Source organism: Thamnophis elegans, chromosome Z (assembly GCF_009769535.1).
Source record: "Thamnophis elegans isolate rThaEle1 chromosome Z, rThaEle1.pri, whole genome shotgun sequence".
Classification (NCBI taxonomy): domain Eukaryota; kingdom Metazoa; phylum Chordata; class Lepidosauria; order Squamata; family Colubridae; genus Thamnophis; species Thamnophis elegans.
Genome location: NC_045558.1, coordinates 122,066,438 through 122,084,262, shown reverse-complemented (window position 1 = coordinate 122,084,262; position 17,825 = coordinate 122,066,438). Strand labels below are relative to the sequence as shown.

The 17,825-nt window shown below is 43.8% G+C and overlaps 1 protein-coding gene across 1 annotated transcript in view; it reads right to left on the bottom strand.

Annotated features, from left to right (window-relative positions):
• Nucleotides 1–670: 670 nt before the first annotated feature.
• Nucleotides 671–17,825, bottom strand: part of SEZ6L2 (seizure related 6 homolog like 2) — a 35,520-nt gene continuing 18,365 nt past the window's right edge. Inside the window, exons 10-17 of the mRNA XM_032237117.1 lie at nucleotides 13,848–13,986; nucleotides 8,796–8,992; nucleotides 7,467–7,661; nucleotides 6,258–6,449; nucleotides 5,657–5,848; nucleotides 5,505–5,543; nucleotides 3,993–4,110; nucleotides 671–1,012 (exon numbers count right to left, since the gene is read on the bottom strand). Coding sequence (XP_032093008.1) covers nucleotides 913–1,012; nucleotides 3,993–4,110; nucleotides 5,505–5,543; nucleotides 5,657–5,848; nucleotides 6,258–6,449; nucleotides 7,467–7,661; nucleotides 8,796–8,992; nucleotides 13,848–13,986 — 1,172 coding nt within the window. The 3' untranslated portion in view covers nucleotides 671–912. The remainder of the gene's footprint in view (nucleotides 1,013–3,992; nucleotides 4,111–5,504; nucleotides 5,544–5,656; nucleotides 5,849–6,257; nucleotides 6,450–7,466; nucleotides 7,662–8,795; nucleotides 8,993–13,847; nucleotides 13,987–17,825) is intronic.

Here is a 17,825-nt window from a genome sequence, read left to right as displayed (position 1 = left end):
ATAACACCTGACAATCTATTCCTGGTGTTCTGTAATATAGAGTGTGTCTATTAGGTCTCCACAAATCCATTAAAATTGAAGCCTGATTTACTTTCTGATTGGGCATGTTGCAGCACACAAACCTTGAAAAACTCCAATAGTTTATAATCTAAACAGCTAATGGTTTATGACACTGCTTATATTTCCATGATTATCTAATGTACTCTCAATTTTATGAAGGTAAATTCTCTGAACAACATGAGGGAGACTTGCTTCCATGTTAAAAAATTAGGGATCAATATCTTTTCTAATGCCTCTCAGCATTTAGCAATTTGGATTGCCCATGTCTGTTAGCCACTGGTTTTAGGAATAAATAGATCTCCTAGTGGAAAGCCACATATATTGGGTGTTACTGATCTTACTGTACAGCCGCGTTTACAGAAATACTTTTTATTTTATTTTATGTTCAATGGCAGCACCATTTAGAACTCAGGCCCACTTCCTTAAAAACGGAGTGGTGGGTAAAGTATGGAAGAAGGGATGAGGTCAACCCCCTCCTCCTTTTTTTCAACCACTAAGGGAATGATCGTTTAAAATGAAGAAAAAAGGAAAAGGGTAACATAATAAATAAATAGAGAAATAAAACGAACAGATAAAGCAGAATAATAATAATAATAATAATAATAATAATAATAATAATAATAATAACTCTGTGAGTGTGTGTGTGAGAAACACATTTGGCACATTGAAGAGGGTATTTACACGGGAGAAGGGAGTGGTCCAAAGCTGAGAGTGGACAGTCAGGCAGCAACATGGAGAAGAAGAGATAAAGCTGAATTTGTGGGGTAGAAAGGATAAACTCCTTCTCTCCCCTCCATTTTCCCTTAGCCCCCTCCCAAAAACCACCTTCCGCTATTCCCTCCAAATCAGGAATCATTCTCCTTCGCTGATCCTCAGATCTAGTTGGATTTGGGAGAAGAATGGCAGGTCCTTTTGACGTCTTCTAAATGGAAACTTCATATTCTCTGGTGTCCTGTTAAGCAGAAAAAAAAAGGAGGGGAAACAACTTATTTTAGGGACAGAATCTCTCCAACTCTTTTCCTTTACGTAGTTGATTTTAAACTACCCAAAGATCAGAAGATCGTCTTCATGCACTGTGGCAGGGTTCGTTGGGCCCATCTGCCAACCCACCAGAGAGGATAAATTCAGTAAATCATGGTTAAGTAAATAAAACCAGAAGTCTTGTTTCCTTTTCTCTCACCTCTAAAGGAGGCCTTTGGAGACCACTACTGGCAGCATGTGGAAGTACTGAAGAGAGTACAGTTAGTCCTTGACGTATGACCATAATTAAGCCCAAATTTTCTGTTGTTAAGTGAGAAATTGGTTAAATGAGTTTTGTCCCATTTTATGACTTTTCTTGCCACAGTCCAGGGATGGGTTCCAGCAGGCACTACTGCCAGTTCGCTTGTGGGTGCGCTGCGCATGCAGGCACAGCACAACAAAAATTGTTCTGTGCATACACAGAAGGGAAAACAAAATGGCGGCACCTACGGAGAACCAGTTCAGGAGTGTGGCAGGCCTGGATCGCTGCCAGTTCCAGACACCCAGGCCACCAAACTACTACTGGTTCAACCAGGAACCCACCACTGTCACAGTCATTAAGTGAATCAATGTGGTTGATAAATTAGTAACACAGAAGTTAAGTGAATTTGGCTCCACCATTGACTTTGCTTGTCAGATGGTCACAAAAGGGGATTCCATGACCTTGGGATATAGCAATGGTCATAAATATCAGTCAGTTGCCAAGCGGCTGAATTTTGATCACATGATCATGGAAATGTTGCAAGGTCGTAACTATGAGAAATGGTTGTAAGTCACATTTTTCAGTGCCATGGTAACATTGAACGGTCACTAAATGAACTGTTATAAGTCAAGGTCTACCTGTACTCCAGGGGTGGGTTGCTCCGTGTGCACAGTTGCCTATAAATAGGTCTGGGCATGCCTAAAAATGCCGAAACAAATATGCTGCAGCAACTGGGCAACCGGTTTTGGGCGTGGCCAGCCTGCCATCCCTACCAGTTCAATGACCCAATCACAATTTCCACTACCAGTTTTCCCCAGCAGGTTCAAACTGGTAGCAACCCACCTCTGCTGTACTCGGAATGGTGTTGAAATGAGCAGAATTCCCCCAAACCAGTAGAAATGTGGCCAAGGGATACCCTTGTTGGGAGAAACGGCAGAAAATCTGTAATGAACTCATTCAGGTTGCAAAATGCCAGATGACTCACTTGGGAACGGTTATATCTCTTCCAAAAGACCTAATGGCTGACCCTAATTTTTACAGCCCAAATCTGGGATAAATCTGTACAGAACTGCAGCAGGATTGCAAGAGGTAGAAAGCAGCAGCGAAGAGAGGGGGGAAATGCAGAACCGGAATAACTAAACCCTCTTTAATCAGAGCTTTTAAAAAATAGGTACTACAGAACAACGGCTTGGCTGAGCGTCCGAAGCTCACCCCAGCCTCGTAGAGAGGGTTGTTGAAATCAGATTCTACAGTGATGGGGCTGTAGCTGTGAGAGCTGGAAAAGGAGAAGCCAAAGAGAGTTTTTCCTTGGAATCTGCAGGAAAGCAAAAGAAGAAGAAGAGAATGGATTGAAACAATCAGCCTCTACCAGTTTGGAAAATCAGATTCATTTCACTGGCATAACTCCATGGACCGCAAGTTACAGAAATAACCCAGTGGAGGAGATTATATATTTTGCATATGGATGGTTCAGAATTGGTCACCAGCATCTTCAAAGACCATCTCTGAAGGAATTAGATCAACCAATTGTCTAATTGGCTATCAGGCAGCTTCCTATGTTCTGCAAACATCCAAAATTTCAATCATGTATTCATTTTTTTAAAAGTTTTCTTCAACTTTATTATACTATAAAATACAAGGAGAAGCAAAGTTAATGAAGGAAGGGAGCAAGGTAAAGAAAAGAAGGGAGTGCAAGATAAAAGAGGGAGAGTGCAGTACAGAGTGCAGTACAGAGATAGCATTATGTCGGTTCGCCCCAGTTCGGGCGAACCAGTAGCAGCGGTGACGGGAGGCTCTCTCCCCTCCCACTCCCCCAGATGTCATCACAGCCATATTTATCTCAACAAAATTAATCTGATCATCAATCACATTTTTGTCCATATATTGACTTCATTTTATACCTGAGGCCAAGGCCATTCAAAGAAACAGAATCGATAAACAATCAATGGGCTACTCTAACTATCTTTAGTGGCAGGTATGGACAGTGGTTAATACTTTCTAGAACAGAGTTCCCCACTCATTTTGGCTTTGTGGGCCAGCCTGTGTATGCGGGGGAATTTCCATAGCCTAGTTCCAAACAGCTTGTGGCCCGGGATTGTGGACCCTGTTCTTGAAGGTGTAAAACATAAAAGTTGCTGATTTGACAGGAATCAAAGCTCTTTCAAGCCATATATGGAGAGTTTTTTTATTGTCACTTGACATATCTATGATCTTGGTTTTGAACTGGTTATACTAATGCAGTATTAAGGCATTTTCAACATCATTAAGTAAACAAATTATTATAATTGTCTCCTTGCACCTGGAAATTTAAACTGTGTAGGGTTTCAGGTTAAAATCTTCGAAATAGAATTAAATTCCAATTCGTCTCTATTTGCAATTAAACAACATATCTGTCTTCCAGAGTCACATTGCAAGGGAGATGGGCTAAATAACAGATAAATGAAATAAAATAAAAATAAATAAATAAACAAAATAAACAAAATAAACAACATAAAATAAAAAAAATAATAAAGAAAATAAAGAAAAATAAAATAAAGAAAAATAAAATAAAGAAAAATAAAATAAAGAAAATATAAAAAAATACAATACAATACAGTACAATAAAATAAAATAAAATAAATAAAATGCAACTTAACTGGAATCAAACCACAGAGACTAATTGCACTGCCCACTGAGCAAAGCAAATATAAATTAGTTTGATATCACTCACTTAGTGTAGTAGATGTAGATGCCTCCAATCAACAGGATGACAAGAATGATGGGGAGGAAGATTGCCAGGGCAATGTTGCCACCTTCCATCTGGTGGGAAGGATCTGTGGTCTGGGTGACTACAAGAAAAAAGTGGTATATGTGAGATGTATGTATCAAACACTCTACCCTGAACTTTTTATTTTATTTTTCAGAATTTATACTCCATCCCAATCACAAATGAACTGTAAAAACCCAAAAGTATAATAATAAGTAAATTAAAACGTGGTGAAAGACTAGAAACAGCCACAAAAAGCAAAGGTAACTATGAAATAAAATCCATGATAGTTGCCCACAGTCAGTCAGTTGGGATTGAAAGATCATTAAAATAAAACAGTCTTAACCTGTTTCTATAATTGCAGCAAAGTGGAAGCTGGATGTATTTCTTGGGAAAGAATATTCCATAGGATGGGAGCTATTACATAGAGCAAGGGTCTCCAACCTTGGTAACTTTAAGACTTGTGGACTGCAACTCCCAGAATTCCTCAGCCAGCTTTGACATAGAGAACCAGATGTGTCACCCATGGTCCCCGGGAAGGTCTACAGGCCTTCTCTGAATGAAGGGACGAGATGGGCAGATTACGTTCTGACAAATTATTCCTTGACGTATCCTGTACCATAGAGCTTCAAAGGTAATAAATTTGAATTGGGCCTGGAAGCCTATTGGCAACCAATGCAGCCACTGTACTGTCAGTGTAATTTTATGTTGGTGGGGTTGTGTTGGCAAAAATCTTGCTGCTGTATTTTGTACCAGTTGCAGATTATGGATTGTCTCCAAAGACAGCCCCATTTAGAGCACACTGCGGTAGTCCTATCAAATGGGCATAAGGCATGAGTTATTGAGGTCTGGGATAGGATCTGGCATCAGCTATTTGAGCAGAAGAGAGGGAGAGAGGAAGGAAGAAAGGGGGAAGGAGGGGGGAGGGAGGGAAGGAGGGAAGGAGGGAGGGAGAAAGAAAGGAAGGAAGGAGAATTAAGAGGGAGGAGAATTATAAGAGAGGGAGGGAGGGAGTATGGGAAGGAGGAGGGAAGGAAGGAAAGGAGAATTAGGGACGGAGGGAGGAAGGAGAACTTGGAGGGAGGGAGGGAGGAAGGAAGGAGAATTAAGAGGGAGGGAGGAAGGAGAATTAGGAAGGCTGGAGGAAGAGAGGAAGGAAGGAGAATTAGGTGGGAGGGAGGATGGGTGGGAGGGGGGAAAGAAAGAAGGAAAGAAGGAAGGAAGGAGAATTAGGAGGGAGGGAGGGAAGGAGAATTAGGAGGGAGGGAGGGAAGGAGAATTAGGAGGGCTGGAGAAAGAGAGGAAAGAAGGAGAATTAGGAGAGAGGGAGGGGGAGGGAAGGAAGGAAGAAAGGAGAATTAGGAGGGAAGAAGGGAGGGAGGGAGGGAGGGAGGAAGGAAGGAAGGAAGGAAGGAAGGAAGGAAGGAAAATAATGTTTGTCACCCTCCAAAAATCCCTTCCCAAACTTCCACTCACCTTCCAGTTTCCGGTCATCCAATAACTCCTCATAGGCCACTGGTGGGGGGAAAGAGACCAAGGGACTATTTTAAAAAATGCCAGGCAAACAAAGCAGAGGGTCACAAAACAGTGAGTGAAAGCCACATACGATGGGAAAGTTCTCCCCATACCTTTGCAGAGGGGTGGCTGGCTGGTCCATTGGGATGGATGTCCTGGTATGCAGGTGATCGTCACTTCCCCTATAAGCTCAAAACCCTCATAGCAGAAGAAGCGCAGGGACTCTCCTGCTTGGTAGTGATGCTTGTAAAGAGTTTGGTACCCATTCTCTGGAACCCCAGGGTTCAGGCAAGGCTCATATTTCACTGGAAAAGGAAAATGGGGCAATAAAGAGTTTATAATGGGCGCAGTTTTGCCGGAAACTAGAAGTCTGTGTTGATGTTTGAGAAAACCATCTTAAAATGCAATGAGGTGACTGCAGGATGCTGCAAATGGCTGACCATGTTTCTGACCCCCCCAAAGTTTCATTATGTGACTGTGGGGGAGGGGACTATCAGAACTTGAAATCCAGGTTGTAAGTAGCCCCAAGTTAGCTTCACCACAACTTTGAACAGTTGTTAATTGACCAGTCAGAAGTTGAGGACTCCCTATAACCAGTCAGACCAGCTAAGCTCTTGTCAAAATGTACAGTCCTGTACTTTGCTGCTTTAAATAACTTCCCAGTTCTAGCTTCCTCCCTTCCATTTGCTTTTTCCTTCCCCCGCTTTTACTTACAGACACACTTGGGCACTCGGTCGCTCCATTTAGGGGTGCCCGTATCCCGGTTGTAGCAGGTGAGTGTGGTGCTCCCTTCCACTACGTAGCCTTCATGACAGAAGTACTGGACGTGAGAGCCAATGGAGAAATGTCGGTCTGTGATGCTCCTCTTGCCATTGCTAATCTCTCCAGGATCAGCACAATTTATAACTTGGGGAAAGAGAAGGTGCAGTAAAGTATGAAAAGAGGCCTCTGTATTTCCCTCTGATTCCCAATTCAGGAATCATATCTGACTATGTGGATATTTTAGAGGGTAATTCTACTCCGGGAATGTTTCAACTTTCCTTCTAAAGTGACACAAAGATTCTAGAAACGTGATGGCAAACTTATGCATGCATGCCACAGGTGGCACGCACAGCTCTCTCTGCGGGCACGTGAGCTGTTGCCCCAGCTCAGCTCCACCACATATTGCGCGTGCCTCCTGCCGGCCAGCTGATTTTCATGTCTCTTCCACACATGGGTGGGAGGGGCACATGTGGGAGACATGCGTGCGTGCATGGGGGTGGTGTGTGCGTGCATGCATGCACGGAGGGTGGGGGAGTGCAGGGAGTTGTGGCCCCAGGAGGCTGCAGGGAGGCCTGCTAGGTCCAAAATGGGGAGCAGGGAGGAGCGCACGCATGCACAGGGGGATGAGCGCATGCATGCACAGGGGGATGAGGCACATGGGGGGATATCACACAGGCATTGCATTATGGGTGTGGGTGCAAGCGCGCACTTATGTCATGTGACAACAAAAAGATTAACCATCACTGCTCTAGAACTGCAAACAATGAACCAAAATCTCTCCTATTAGAAAGTCTAAAATAGTGCATCAAAGTTCACACACACCAGGCTCGATGTAGCTGGCCAACACAAAAAGTGAAAACCAAGCAGATTCAAAAAAGGCATTTCTAATGCTAGTTGGTGTAATGCTAATTAAGATAACAACATAATCTTGAAAAATGTAAAAGTAAGATTCCAGTCAAAGTGACAGCAAGGTATAGTCACTCTAATGTTCTCTTCCCACTGCTCCCACGTCTGGGTTGTGTTTCTCTTCTCATGCCCACTAAACTCCTCCCCCTTTTTTTGCACCCGCCTCCCATTGTCTTTCACACCTCCTTCTTCATGCTTAGATAAGTCCTAATGTGGCATATTCTTACCACCTATTTTAGCATCAGAAAGACTTACTCTTCTGACAAGTAGGTGGGCTGTTGCTCCATGATAGATCCCACTGGCAGGTAAGAATGTCGGAGCCCACAATGTCGTAGCCTGGCTCACATTGGTAGGTTACGACTGTGCCGCGGATAACAGCAGTATGAGAAGCTGTGCGCCAACCAAATTCCACCTCTGGCAGCTCGGGACAAGTGTCATTTTGTGGAACTTCTGTGAAGAGAGGAGAGGGAAGGAGAGGGGGGAAGTAGGAGGAAGAGAGGAGAGAGGATGAGAATTGAGGAGAGGAGGAGAGGGGAGGGGAGGAAGGAGAGGAGAGAAGAGGATGTAACAACTATCTTCTGCCAGGCATTGTCCTGTCTGATAGAAGAGAATATTTATAGTTCGGGGTTGAACTTTTGTTACTCTCTGAATTTGGTTGTTTTCTTGTAGGCATTTCATTTCATTACTAAACTAAGTAACATCATCAATGTACTATCCTACCTCTCCTCCTCACCAAATTTCACTTCTGTTTTCCCACTTTTCTACTTCACGTCAGGAGTTCATCTCTACAAGCAACTCATGCAATCATATTGTTAGAAAGGACCAAAAGCCCTGCTCAGAAATCCAAATTAAAGGATCCCAAACCAACACGCAGTTGCACGATTACAAGAATACTGCTGTGACGTATATGTGTTTAAACTTTAGACTGTCCCCCAGCCTGGCATTTAAGCAAAACTTCTGTCTTTTTTCTTCTTCAATCTATTGCTGCTAAAATTACAATTGGGCAGAAATATCACCTTGGTTTTATTCAATTTCATTTGAGCTCTTTCCTTTTCCTTCTCCTGCTTCTGATCACAAATAAATGCATTGTTCAACATTCCTGTCCATTGTCAGCCTTAGCAGCTTCTGGAAACCTTTTTGAAGACGGCTTAACTTTTTAAACCACCTTCACAGGATGAGTCAGCAGGCATCAATTTACACCAACTTTTCTCTCTCTCTCTCTCTCCCTCCCTCTCTCCCCCAGCTCTCTCCTTCCCCCCCCCCTCTTGCCCTCCCTCTCTCTCCCAACCTCTCGCTCTCTCCCCTTCCCTCTCTCTCCCCTCTCACCCTCCCTACCTCCCCACTCTCTCCCTCTCCCTCCCTTTCTCTCATTCCCTCTCTCTTACCCCATCTCTCTCCACCCTCACCCTCCTCTAATCCACTCACTCAGTCTCCCTCCCTCTCTCTTCTCCCTTTCTCTCATTCCCTCTTTTACTCCATCTCTCTCCCCCCTCACCACTCACTCAGTCCCCCACCCTCTCCCTCCCTCTCTCTATCTCACTCCCCCCCAGTGTACCCAAAGCATATCATAGCCTTTTCTCATACCCTTATAGTGCACCAGGAACCCCTGGCTGAGACCGAAAAGGGGGTCACCAGGGTCTGACTGGAATTGCAGGGTGACTGCTGGGCCTGAAGAGTAAATGCTGAACCGAGGATGTGGGCCCAGGTACTGGCCGAGGATCCGGGCGGTTAAGTCTCCTCCATCGAAAACAGTCAACACATCAGATTTGCGGATGTTGAGGCTAACATGGGAATTGGGGAGAAGGAGAAAACAAAGAGAAAGGAATGTGGAAAGGGGAAAAGGAAAGTGAAGGAGTCCACAGCCTATTTCTGTTATTTTATGGCTCTAAACTGAAGGGCAAGTGAGTGCAGATACACACACACATACACACACACACACACACACACACACACGGGAAGACATGGATTTTTCTTCAAACAGTAAGTAAAATTGGAACTTCTAAATGAAAGAAAGTATTAATATAGGGTTCGAGCCGAGTCCACTCCAAAATGATTCTGAATTAGTGCTTTGGATCTAGAGGGATCGCCAGATGGGAGACAGATGTCAATAATGTTAAAAGGGTAAGTGCAATTGGCTTGTCGAAGCCCTTCTTAACTTTTCTTACATGCATGTGACATATTTTAAAAAGGAGTGATTTCAATTGCCTGTCACACCCTCCATTCTGACACTGTAGTGGAATGTCAGGGCTGGCACAGAAGGGAAGGGGCTGCCTCCCCAAGATAAAAAAGGCAGAGCAGTTTAAAATGTCTGATAGGCAGGAAGAGGGCAAGGACGGACCCCCCCCCTAGCAGTTTGCAGAGTATATCTGCATTTACTATATTTTTCTGAGTATGACACACCAGAATTTAAGACGCACCAAGATTTCGAAGAGGGAAATTTTTTAAAAAGGGGGGGCTGGGTTTTGAGAGGCCAAAAATGCTGTATTCAGTGTATGAGACGCACCCAGATTTTCACATTCTTTTTTTTGGGGGGGGGGGAAGGTACATCTTATACTCTGATAAATATGGTATACAGATAATTGCTTTAGTCTGGAAGATTCTGTCTGTAGGTGAACAACAGTGAATGAATTACTTGGAAGTAATCCCGTGTGTTGTTTTTCACACATAAGCACACACATTCACCATCATGGACGCCTGCTATTTTGACCTCACATACAGTATGCAGCTTTCTTTTCAGGCTTCAAGATTCCCCACCTCAATTGCTGTATTAACTTTAATGAGCGGATTCTTTAAAGCAGCAGCATCTTTTGGGGGGGGGCATAGTCTTTATTAAGGTTTAATGCAACTTGTAAGATCACTTTCACGAACCATATGTTTTGGAAAACAGAAGAGTATTTTTATAATCTCACTTTATTGATAACATGGTGGGGAATGGTTCCACCACAAAACCGCGTACGACTAAAGCGCGCTCGACGAAACCGCGTAGCTGACGTCATCACAGGGCGACAACAACGCGGAGACAGAAGCACGCTGTAAACGCTAAACCTAAAATTAACTCCTAAACCTAAACCTAACCCCCCTAAATCTAATCCTAAACCTAACCCTTAACCTAACCCTAAACCTAACCCTAACCCTAATCCTAACCCTTAACCTAACCCTAAACCTAACCCTAAACCTAACCCTAATGCTTAACCTAACCCTAAACCTAACCCTAACCCTTAACCTAACCCTAAAGCTAACCCTAAACCTAACCCTAAACCTAACCCTTACCTTAACTTGAATCGGCTTGATTTCAAAGCGCTATTTAAAGCGCCCTTCTTTCTCCGCGCTTGCTGTTGTCACCCTGTTGATGACGTCAGCGACGCGGTTTAATCGGGCGTGCTTTAGTCGAGCGCGGTTTTGTCGTGCCACGGTGGGGAATCATAGTGTCTAAGAGGAAATGGATGGATTGGATCCTTTCTGTCCAATCATTGGACAGAAACAGCACTAGTCACACTAGTAGGCAATATTAATCTGGATTAAGAGTGTCAAACTCACAGCATCACGTTGTCGACACGTGACATGTCGCAACTTTTTTTTCTCTTCGCTAAAATGGGGGATGGCAGTAGCCAACATGCGACGCATCTGGCCTGCAGGCCGTGAGTTTGACATCTCTGATCTACATGATGGCGTGCTCCTCCTAATCATATTACATTTTTTTCATTGACATTTAAGTGCCATCAGCCATGGTTTCTTCTCAACCATCTAGAAGGGTTGAGGGTTAGAAGGCTGCTTTGCTATGGTTCTTCTCCAGCTTGAATAGAGAGTTTTACTCAACAGTTATGTGGAAAGCATCATTAGGCCTGTAGTCACCAGTGATATTGGAGAAATCTGAATCCATGTAAGCAGCCATACTGTACTGCATGAGAGACACAAGCTCGGACAAAACCCTACTAAAACATGCTCTTCGTGTGTAAACTTCTTGGTTTCTTGGAAACATCAATTCTGCTGGTTGTTCTAGATAGGACTGTGCTCCTTCTCTCCCTCCGATAGAAGAGATCCTTGGGGATCCTCTTGGATTCAAAGCTCTGTTTAAACATCTTCAGCTGATGTACCAGATATGCTCCTACTTGGACAAGGAATCTTTAGCCACAGGAATCTGGTCCTGTCACCAGACCAGATTCCTATAATAGAGAACTGCTTTTGAAGACAACTCAGAAGCTGCAAATGGTACAGAAGACCGCAACCAGACTTCTGATATGGGAAAAACATACAGCAGACCAAACACAATCACACCATTGCTACGGTTACTGAATATGTGTGTAATTACAGGCAGTCCTTGACTGTAAATGACTTATAGCCAGCATACTCAGAACCACTGCAGGATTCCTACAGTCACACGATAAAAATTCAGGTGCTTCACAACCAGCATGTGTTTTCGGTGGATGCAGCATCCTAGGTCACATGGTCGCCATTCATGACCTTCCCTGCCAGCTTCTGGCAACCAAAGTCAATGGAGGGAGCCAGACTTGCTTAACGATCATGTGATTCATTTAACAGAGTGATTTATTTAACAACCACGACAAAAAGGTTGTAAAATTGGGTGCAACTCACTTAACTGCTTTGCTGAACAATGGAAATTCTGGGCCCAATTATGGTCATAAATCAAGGACTACCCACACCTGTAAAGCTCCATATGACATGGCGCTGATTACATTAGACTCCTCGCTAAAACATGCCTACCTGTCAAGAGCCAGTTTGTATGTTAATACAAAGGGTATGAATCAAAAGTTAGGAGTTTTCTGTAGCTCCCCCTGCATGGTGGAAATCTTCCACCCACACACATGAGGAACTTTGGCCTGAAACAAAGATTATAAATGGCTGCCTAGTTCTTTTTCTATTCTTTTCTTCTTGTACTAATTTACCTCAGTTGCCTGACATACTATCTAGATTCAGAAGACTGTTGAAGGATAACAAACACATTATATCTAGTGCCGTAATGGCAAACCTATGGCACTCATGCCACAGGGGGCACACGGAGCCATATCTGAGGGCACGCGAGGCATTGCCTATGTCAGCTCCAAGCAGGGGTGGGTTCCTGCCAGTTCTAACCTCTTCTATAGAATAGGTTCCACAAATCTACCGTGCCGTTTAGAACTGGTTCCAGCTCCCTCCCCTCACCCATCCGCACCACGCTTGCTCCGCCCACCACTCACTGGTTGGCTGGCTCACCAATCGCCCCGCCTCCTCTAAGAGTCCTATCCAAACCTTAAAGTCTTAAAGCTGTCAAGTTTGAACACCCCTGGTGTTTTTTTTTTCCTAAAGGGTTAGGGGTGCAAGGCTCTTGTAACTTGACAGCTTTAAGACTTGCGTGCTTCAAATGCCAGAGTTCCTGAGCCAACATTTTGGTTGCTAAGCAAGAACATTGTTAAATGAGTTTCACCACATTTTACAAGTTGGCCACGCCCACCCAGTCACATGGCTGCCAAGCCACTCCCACTCAGTCACATGGCCAGCAAGCCACTCTCACCCAGTCACATGGCCGGCAAGTCACTCCCACAAAGCAGGCCACACCTACAGAAGAGGTTCTAAAAAATTTTGAAACCCACCACTTGCTCCAAGATGCATGCGCACGCTGGCCAGCTGATTTTCGGCCTTCCGGAGGGCAGGGGGAAGCCATTTTCCGCCCTCTACAGACTTCAGGAAAGCCTTCCGGTAGGCCCTTTAGGCCGTTTTTTGCCCTCCTCAGGCTTCAGGAGGCTTTCTTGAAGCCTGGGGATGGCAAAGAATGGCCCAACAGGACTACTGGAAGTCCGGAGGCTTCAGTGAGGCCTGTGCGCATGCGTGGGAGAGTTGTGCGCACATGCAAGGAGGGAGGGCATTGAATTATGTGTGTGGGCACTCATGCATGCACTATCACACACACACACACATGCCCTTTTGGCACCCGAGCAAAAAAATGTTCGCCATCCCTGGCCTAGCCACATGTAAATGCATAAAATACTTCAGGATTTTTTAAAAAGAAATATCACTGTACTGATGTTACTTTGATTTGTGGAGAACTTTCTAACTCTTGAGTGTACCTGTTTTGACTTATTGGCTCTCCAGAATGATTCTGTTATTATGTAACTGTAGACACACAAATGAATTCAGTCTGCTGCTTTGGACAAGCTTTCTTGTGCCTCTAAATTTTTAGAACTGTTGAGAGGGAAATGATTCTAAGAGAAGACTTAAATAATCCCCTCCATCTGTTCTATTGTCATTTTAGCCTAACTTTGAAACCCCCATGGAACAGAAAATAATTAGATCTAACAGCATAAATACTAGATTAAACATAGCCCTCTCTTCCTTGCACTTGAAGATTTAAAATGTTTCACCATCCAGACGCTTCTTCCTTCCATAAATACTGTATAAGGAATTTGCTGTATCATTCTGGTTGATGACCTCTAAGTAGGAATCCTATTTGTCACAGCAGATTATCTTCAAAGTACATAGACATCTTTCCATGAATCGATGGCATGAATGATTTAAACAATTAAGTTAATGATGGATGATGGTTTCAGGGACCATAAGGTCAACACTGCTTTGGTTGAGTTGGGAGGCCTCCCTCAAGAAAAATGTGATGGTATTGATGGTGGCAGTAGCAGAAGTACCTACATCTCAATGTCTAGTAGCACCCTCTTCTCCTCCTGCACCCGGATGCCCCATACGCAGTCTTGACCTTTTCCATAAGACTGGGGCCAGTCAGGAGAAAGTACAACACCTGTTGGCTCAGAGAGCTCCCCACCACACAATGCTGGAGAGAAAAGATGCATAATCAGGAGAAGACTATAGCTTGAATGAAGCAGTGCAGCTACTCAACCAGTTTAAGCCAATTTATTTTGGTACCAATAAAGGAGAATAGTTCGGGGTTGACATGAGGGATCCTTGATGCTCTCTCAGGCTTGGTTGTTTTCAGGCATAGTCTTTATTAAGGTTTAATGCAACTTGTAAGAACACTTTCATTACCCAAACTAGGTACAGTGGTATCTTGATACTCAACTGCTTTGAAACTCACCCAACTTTGGTACTTAAATGCATTATGGTGTGAAACCTTTGTCCTGGTACTCATCGTTTGTTTGGTACAATATACAAGCTAGAACTTGTCAGTGTTGGTTGCCTTATGACTGATTACATTACAGAAAAAATTGTTTGGTATTCGTCATTTTTGGTACTCATTGTGCCTCCTGGAACCAATTAATGATAAGTACCAAGGTACGCAGTGGCTCAGTGGCTAAGATGCTGAGCTTGCCGATCAGAAAGGCCGGCAGTTCGGCAGCTCGAATCCCTAGTGCCGCGTAATGGAGTGAGCTCTCGTTACTTGTCCCAGCTTTCTAACATAGTAGTCAGAAAGCACATAAAAATGCAAGTAGAAAAATAGGAACCACCTTTGGTAGGAAGGTAATAGTGTTCCATGGGCCTTTGGTATTTAGTCATGCCCCCCACATAACCATGGAGACGTCTTCGGACAGTGCTGGCTCTTCGGCTTTGAAAGGGAGATGAGCACTGTCCCCTAGAGTCGGGAACGACTAGCACATATATGTGAGAGAACTTTTACCTTTATCTTACTACTCTAACATCATCCAAGCTCTGATGATCTAGTTTGGGTAATGAAATGTCTGCAAGAAAACAACTAAGCTCAGCCAGCACCAAGGATCCCTCATTTCTTTTGGATTATGAAAAATGCAATAGGGAAAGACAAATTGAACTGCCCCTTTACCTCCTGACCCTCCCCCAGAAACACACCATGCCCTGCCCTAGAATTCAAGAGAGGTAAAATGATGCCTTTGCTGGGAGGCAATGATGGCTGTCATTGCCTCCCAACAAAGGCAATGACAGCCATCTTTCCTCATCTCTGCACTGCAATGTTTCTGATTCTCCTCTTTCTGTGACTCTGTCAAAATGACCCAATAATCAAATATGAGAAATTGGATTCTAGGTCATGACACTGACTAGCTGTGAAAAAATGTCACTGCAGGAGTAAGAAAGAGGATACTGGAGTTGCCATGGCATTCCTTTTTTGCAGAGACGGAGGATATCGAAAACTGGATAGTTCCTTCGACTTGTTCCAAAAAGCAGGACTAAAAGGTTATAGCAATAAAGCTACCTGGCCTTTCCACTTAAGACAGTGAATAGGATCTCCAGAGAAAATGCAAAAGACAAAATGGATAGAGTAAGAAAGACCAGGGAGTAAAGGATATCTTCTACAGTAAAGAGGACTCTCAGTATTTCCTTTTCTGCCACTGGAAGAGAATAGCCTGAAAACTGGGACATGCGTAAAAAGAAGTCCCTGGGAGGGTTGGGGATAAAATTCTGCAAGGACTTGCAACATTATTTTGACAACATAGGAAGACAAAATCCATGTAGCAGGTCTGCAGGGATAACTCAAAAGAGATCACAATCCAAAGGTCTGAAAACGAAATCCAGTCACTTGGCCCACAGAACAGAAATATCAGGGGTGAAATGCTACCAATTTGCGGGAACTGGAAGAGACAATTGTCATTGGTTCTGTAAACTAGTAGTAAAGAAAAGCTTCAGAGGATTGCACTGCTCAGCTGTGAGCTGTGTGATCATCGGAAGCTCCCCCCCCCCTTTTAAAAGCTTTTTTTTTTGCCTATTCGCTTGAACCAGTAGTACAAAAATGCTTTTAAAGGGGGGGGAAGGTTCCCACAATCGCATGGCACAGTTGAACTTTTTTTTTTTTTCATTTTTTAAAGGATTTTTCACACTGGTTTGGACGAATTGGTAGTAAAAAATGCTTTAAAAATTTAAAAATGTTACCCACGCCCACCCAGCCACATGACACACACACACAGACACACCCAAGCTATGCCCGTAAGGCATGCCCAGAGAACCGGTGGCAAAAAAAAATTGCATTTCACCACTGAGAAATATCATCTGGACAAAATAACCCATATATACCCCAGGGTGAAAGTCAAATGAAAGTCAACTAAACCAATTTAAGAGATAAAGCACTACAACATTTATTTGTATTTGCTGCCAAATCCCATATAAATCACTGGGATTCTTCCAAGTTTGTACTTCTAATTCAGTTAAGACTGGGATGAATGTCAAATATGCTCATGAAGGAAAGAAATGGCAAATTTATAGTGCATTTCCCTGGCAACTCAGGGTAACTCTTGTGAGCTTCCCATAAGGAAAACAGTATTTAAATGTCTTGAGAATGAAGACCGCAGAGGGGAGTTGATGTTTTCTGAACATGAGATTCGGAAGGTTGTATCATTCTCTCACCCCTCTCAAATCTGATGTAGTGACTAGAAGATCACTAGTAGTGACCAGAAGATTGGGAAGATCCCATTTTCTTTTCACTAGATTGAGGAAGGCCCATGTCCACCCTTGCAACTGGAAGTGGATGCTCCTTTTTCTCACCCTCATTTGAGATGCTGAGCTGAAGCATAAGGGCACCCTATCGAACAAGCATCACATGGGAAGGCCTTCAAGGATCGACATCAAAACCCAGCAATGGTTGCCTGCTGTGTCCAAATCCAAAATTCCTAGACTGGTACCCTTTTGATGGGTGATGGGGGGAACCAGTTGCCTACATGTGCCAGATTCTACTAGTCCAATTGTCTAGCTCCTCAGCTTCCTGAAGGAGAGAATGTGAACTTTCCAGAGGCATGTGGTTTATAGCTGGAACTGATAGTTTTGTAATAGAGGGAAGAAGATTTCCCTACCTGGAGAATCCCACCTCCTCGCAGTGTCCATGTGCTCCCCAGCCATTAAAGAAAAGACCTGAACTGGAATTAGCAGGAAGATACCTCGGAAAGACAAGTGGTGGTCTTCCTTGTTTTTAGAAATTTTTAGAAATATTTTAGTCCTGCCTACTGGAGCAAGTAGAAGATGGAACTCAGTTTTCAAAATGTGTAGATGCTGAAAGTCTCCACAGCACATTTAGCCATTCTTGCTGACATTCAGAGATGGCATTCACTTACCTTCCCTACTGATTCGCAAATGTGAGAGTGCACGCGCAGGGGGTAGCTTTTCTTGCACATACCACCTCCTTGCATGCACACAGCCTTCCGCGTATGTGCTTTTGGTGAAAAAAGGGCCCAAATGGAATGCCATACAGCTGGGGTGGGTGGGTGGGGCCAACCGCGATCTCCACTACTGGTTCAGCCGAACTAGTCCGAACCAGTAGAATACCACCTCTGCTGACACTGCTGGGGTTCAGCGATATCTGAAACATCACAAATGTCCCACTTCTACTGCATTGAGAGTGGGGGGCGAAGGGGCATTCCATTCCATTTCTAGTTGTATGTTTGTGAGTCATTCTAATTATTTTCAAAAGGTTATTGTTGAGTCCATAAGATGGAAAGTGAAGGCTCTGGCCATATTACCTTAGTTAAAGTATTTTATATTTCTGGATTAAAATAACAGTGGTACCACAAAGTGTGGGCGAAAGATGTTTCAGTACTATGTTGGGAGAACCACGGGAAAAAAAAGAGTCATCTGACCTCTCCCCTAGAGTAGGGGTCTCCAAATCTAACTTGTGGATTTCCACTCCCAGAGTTCCTCAGAGAGCCATGCCCTAGAGGTTAAAATTTAGGCATAAGCAAAGCCGGGCACTCAGAGTTA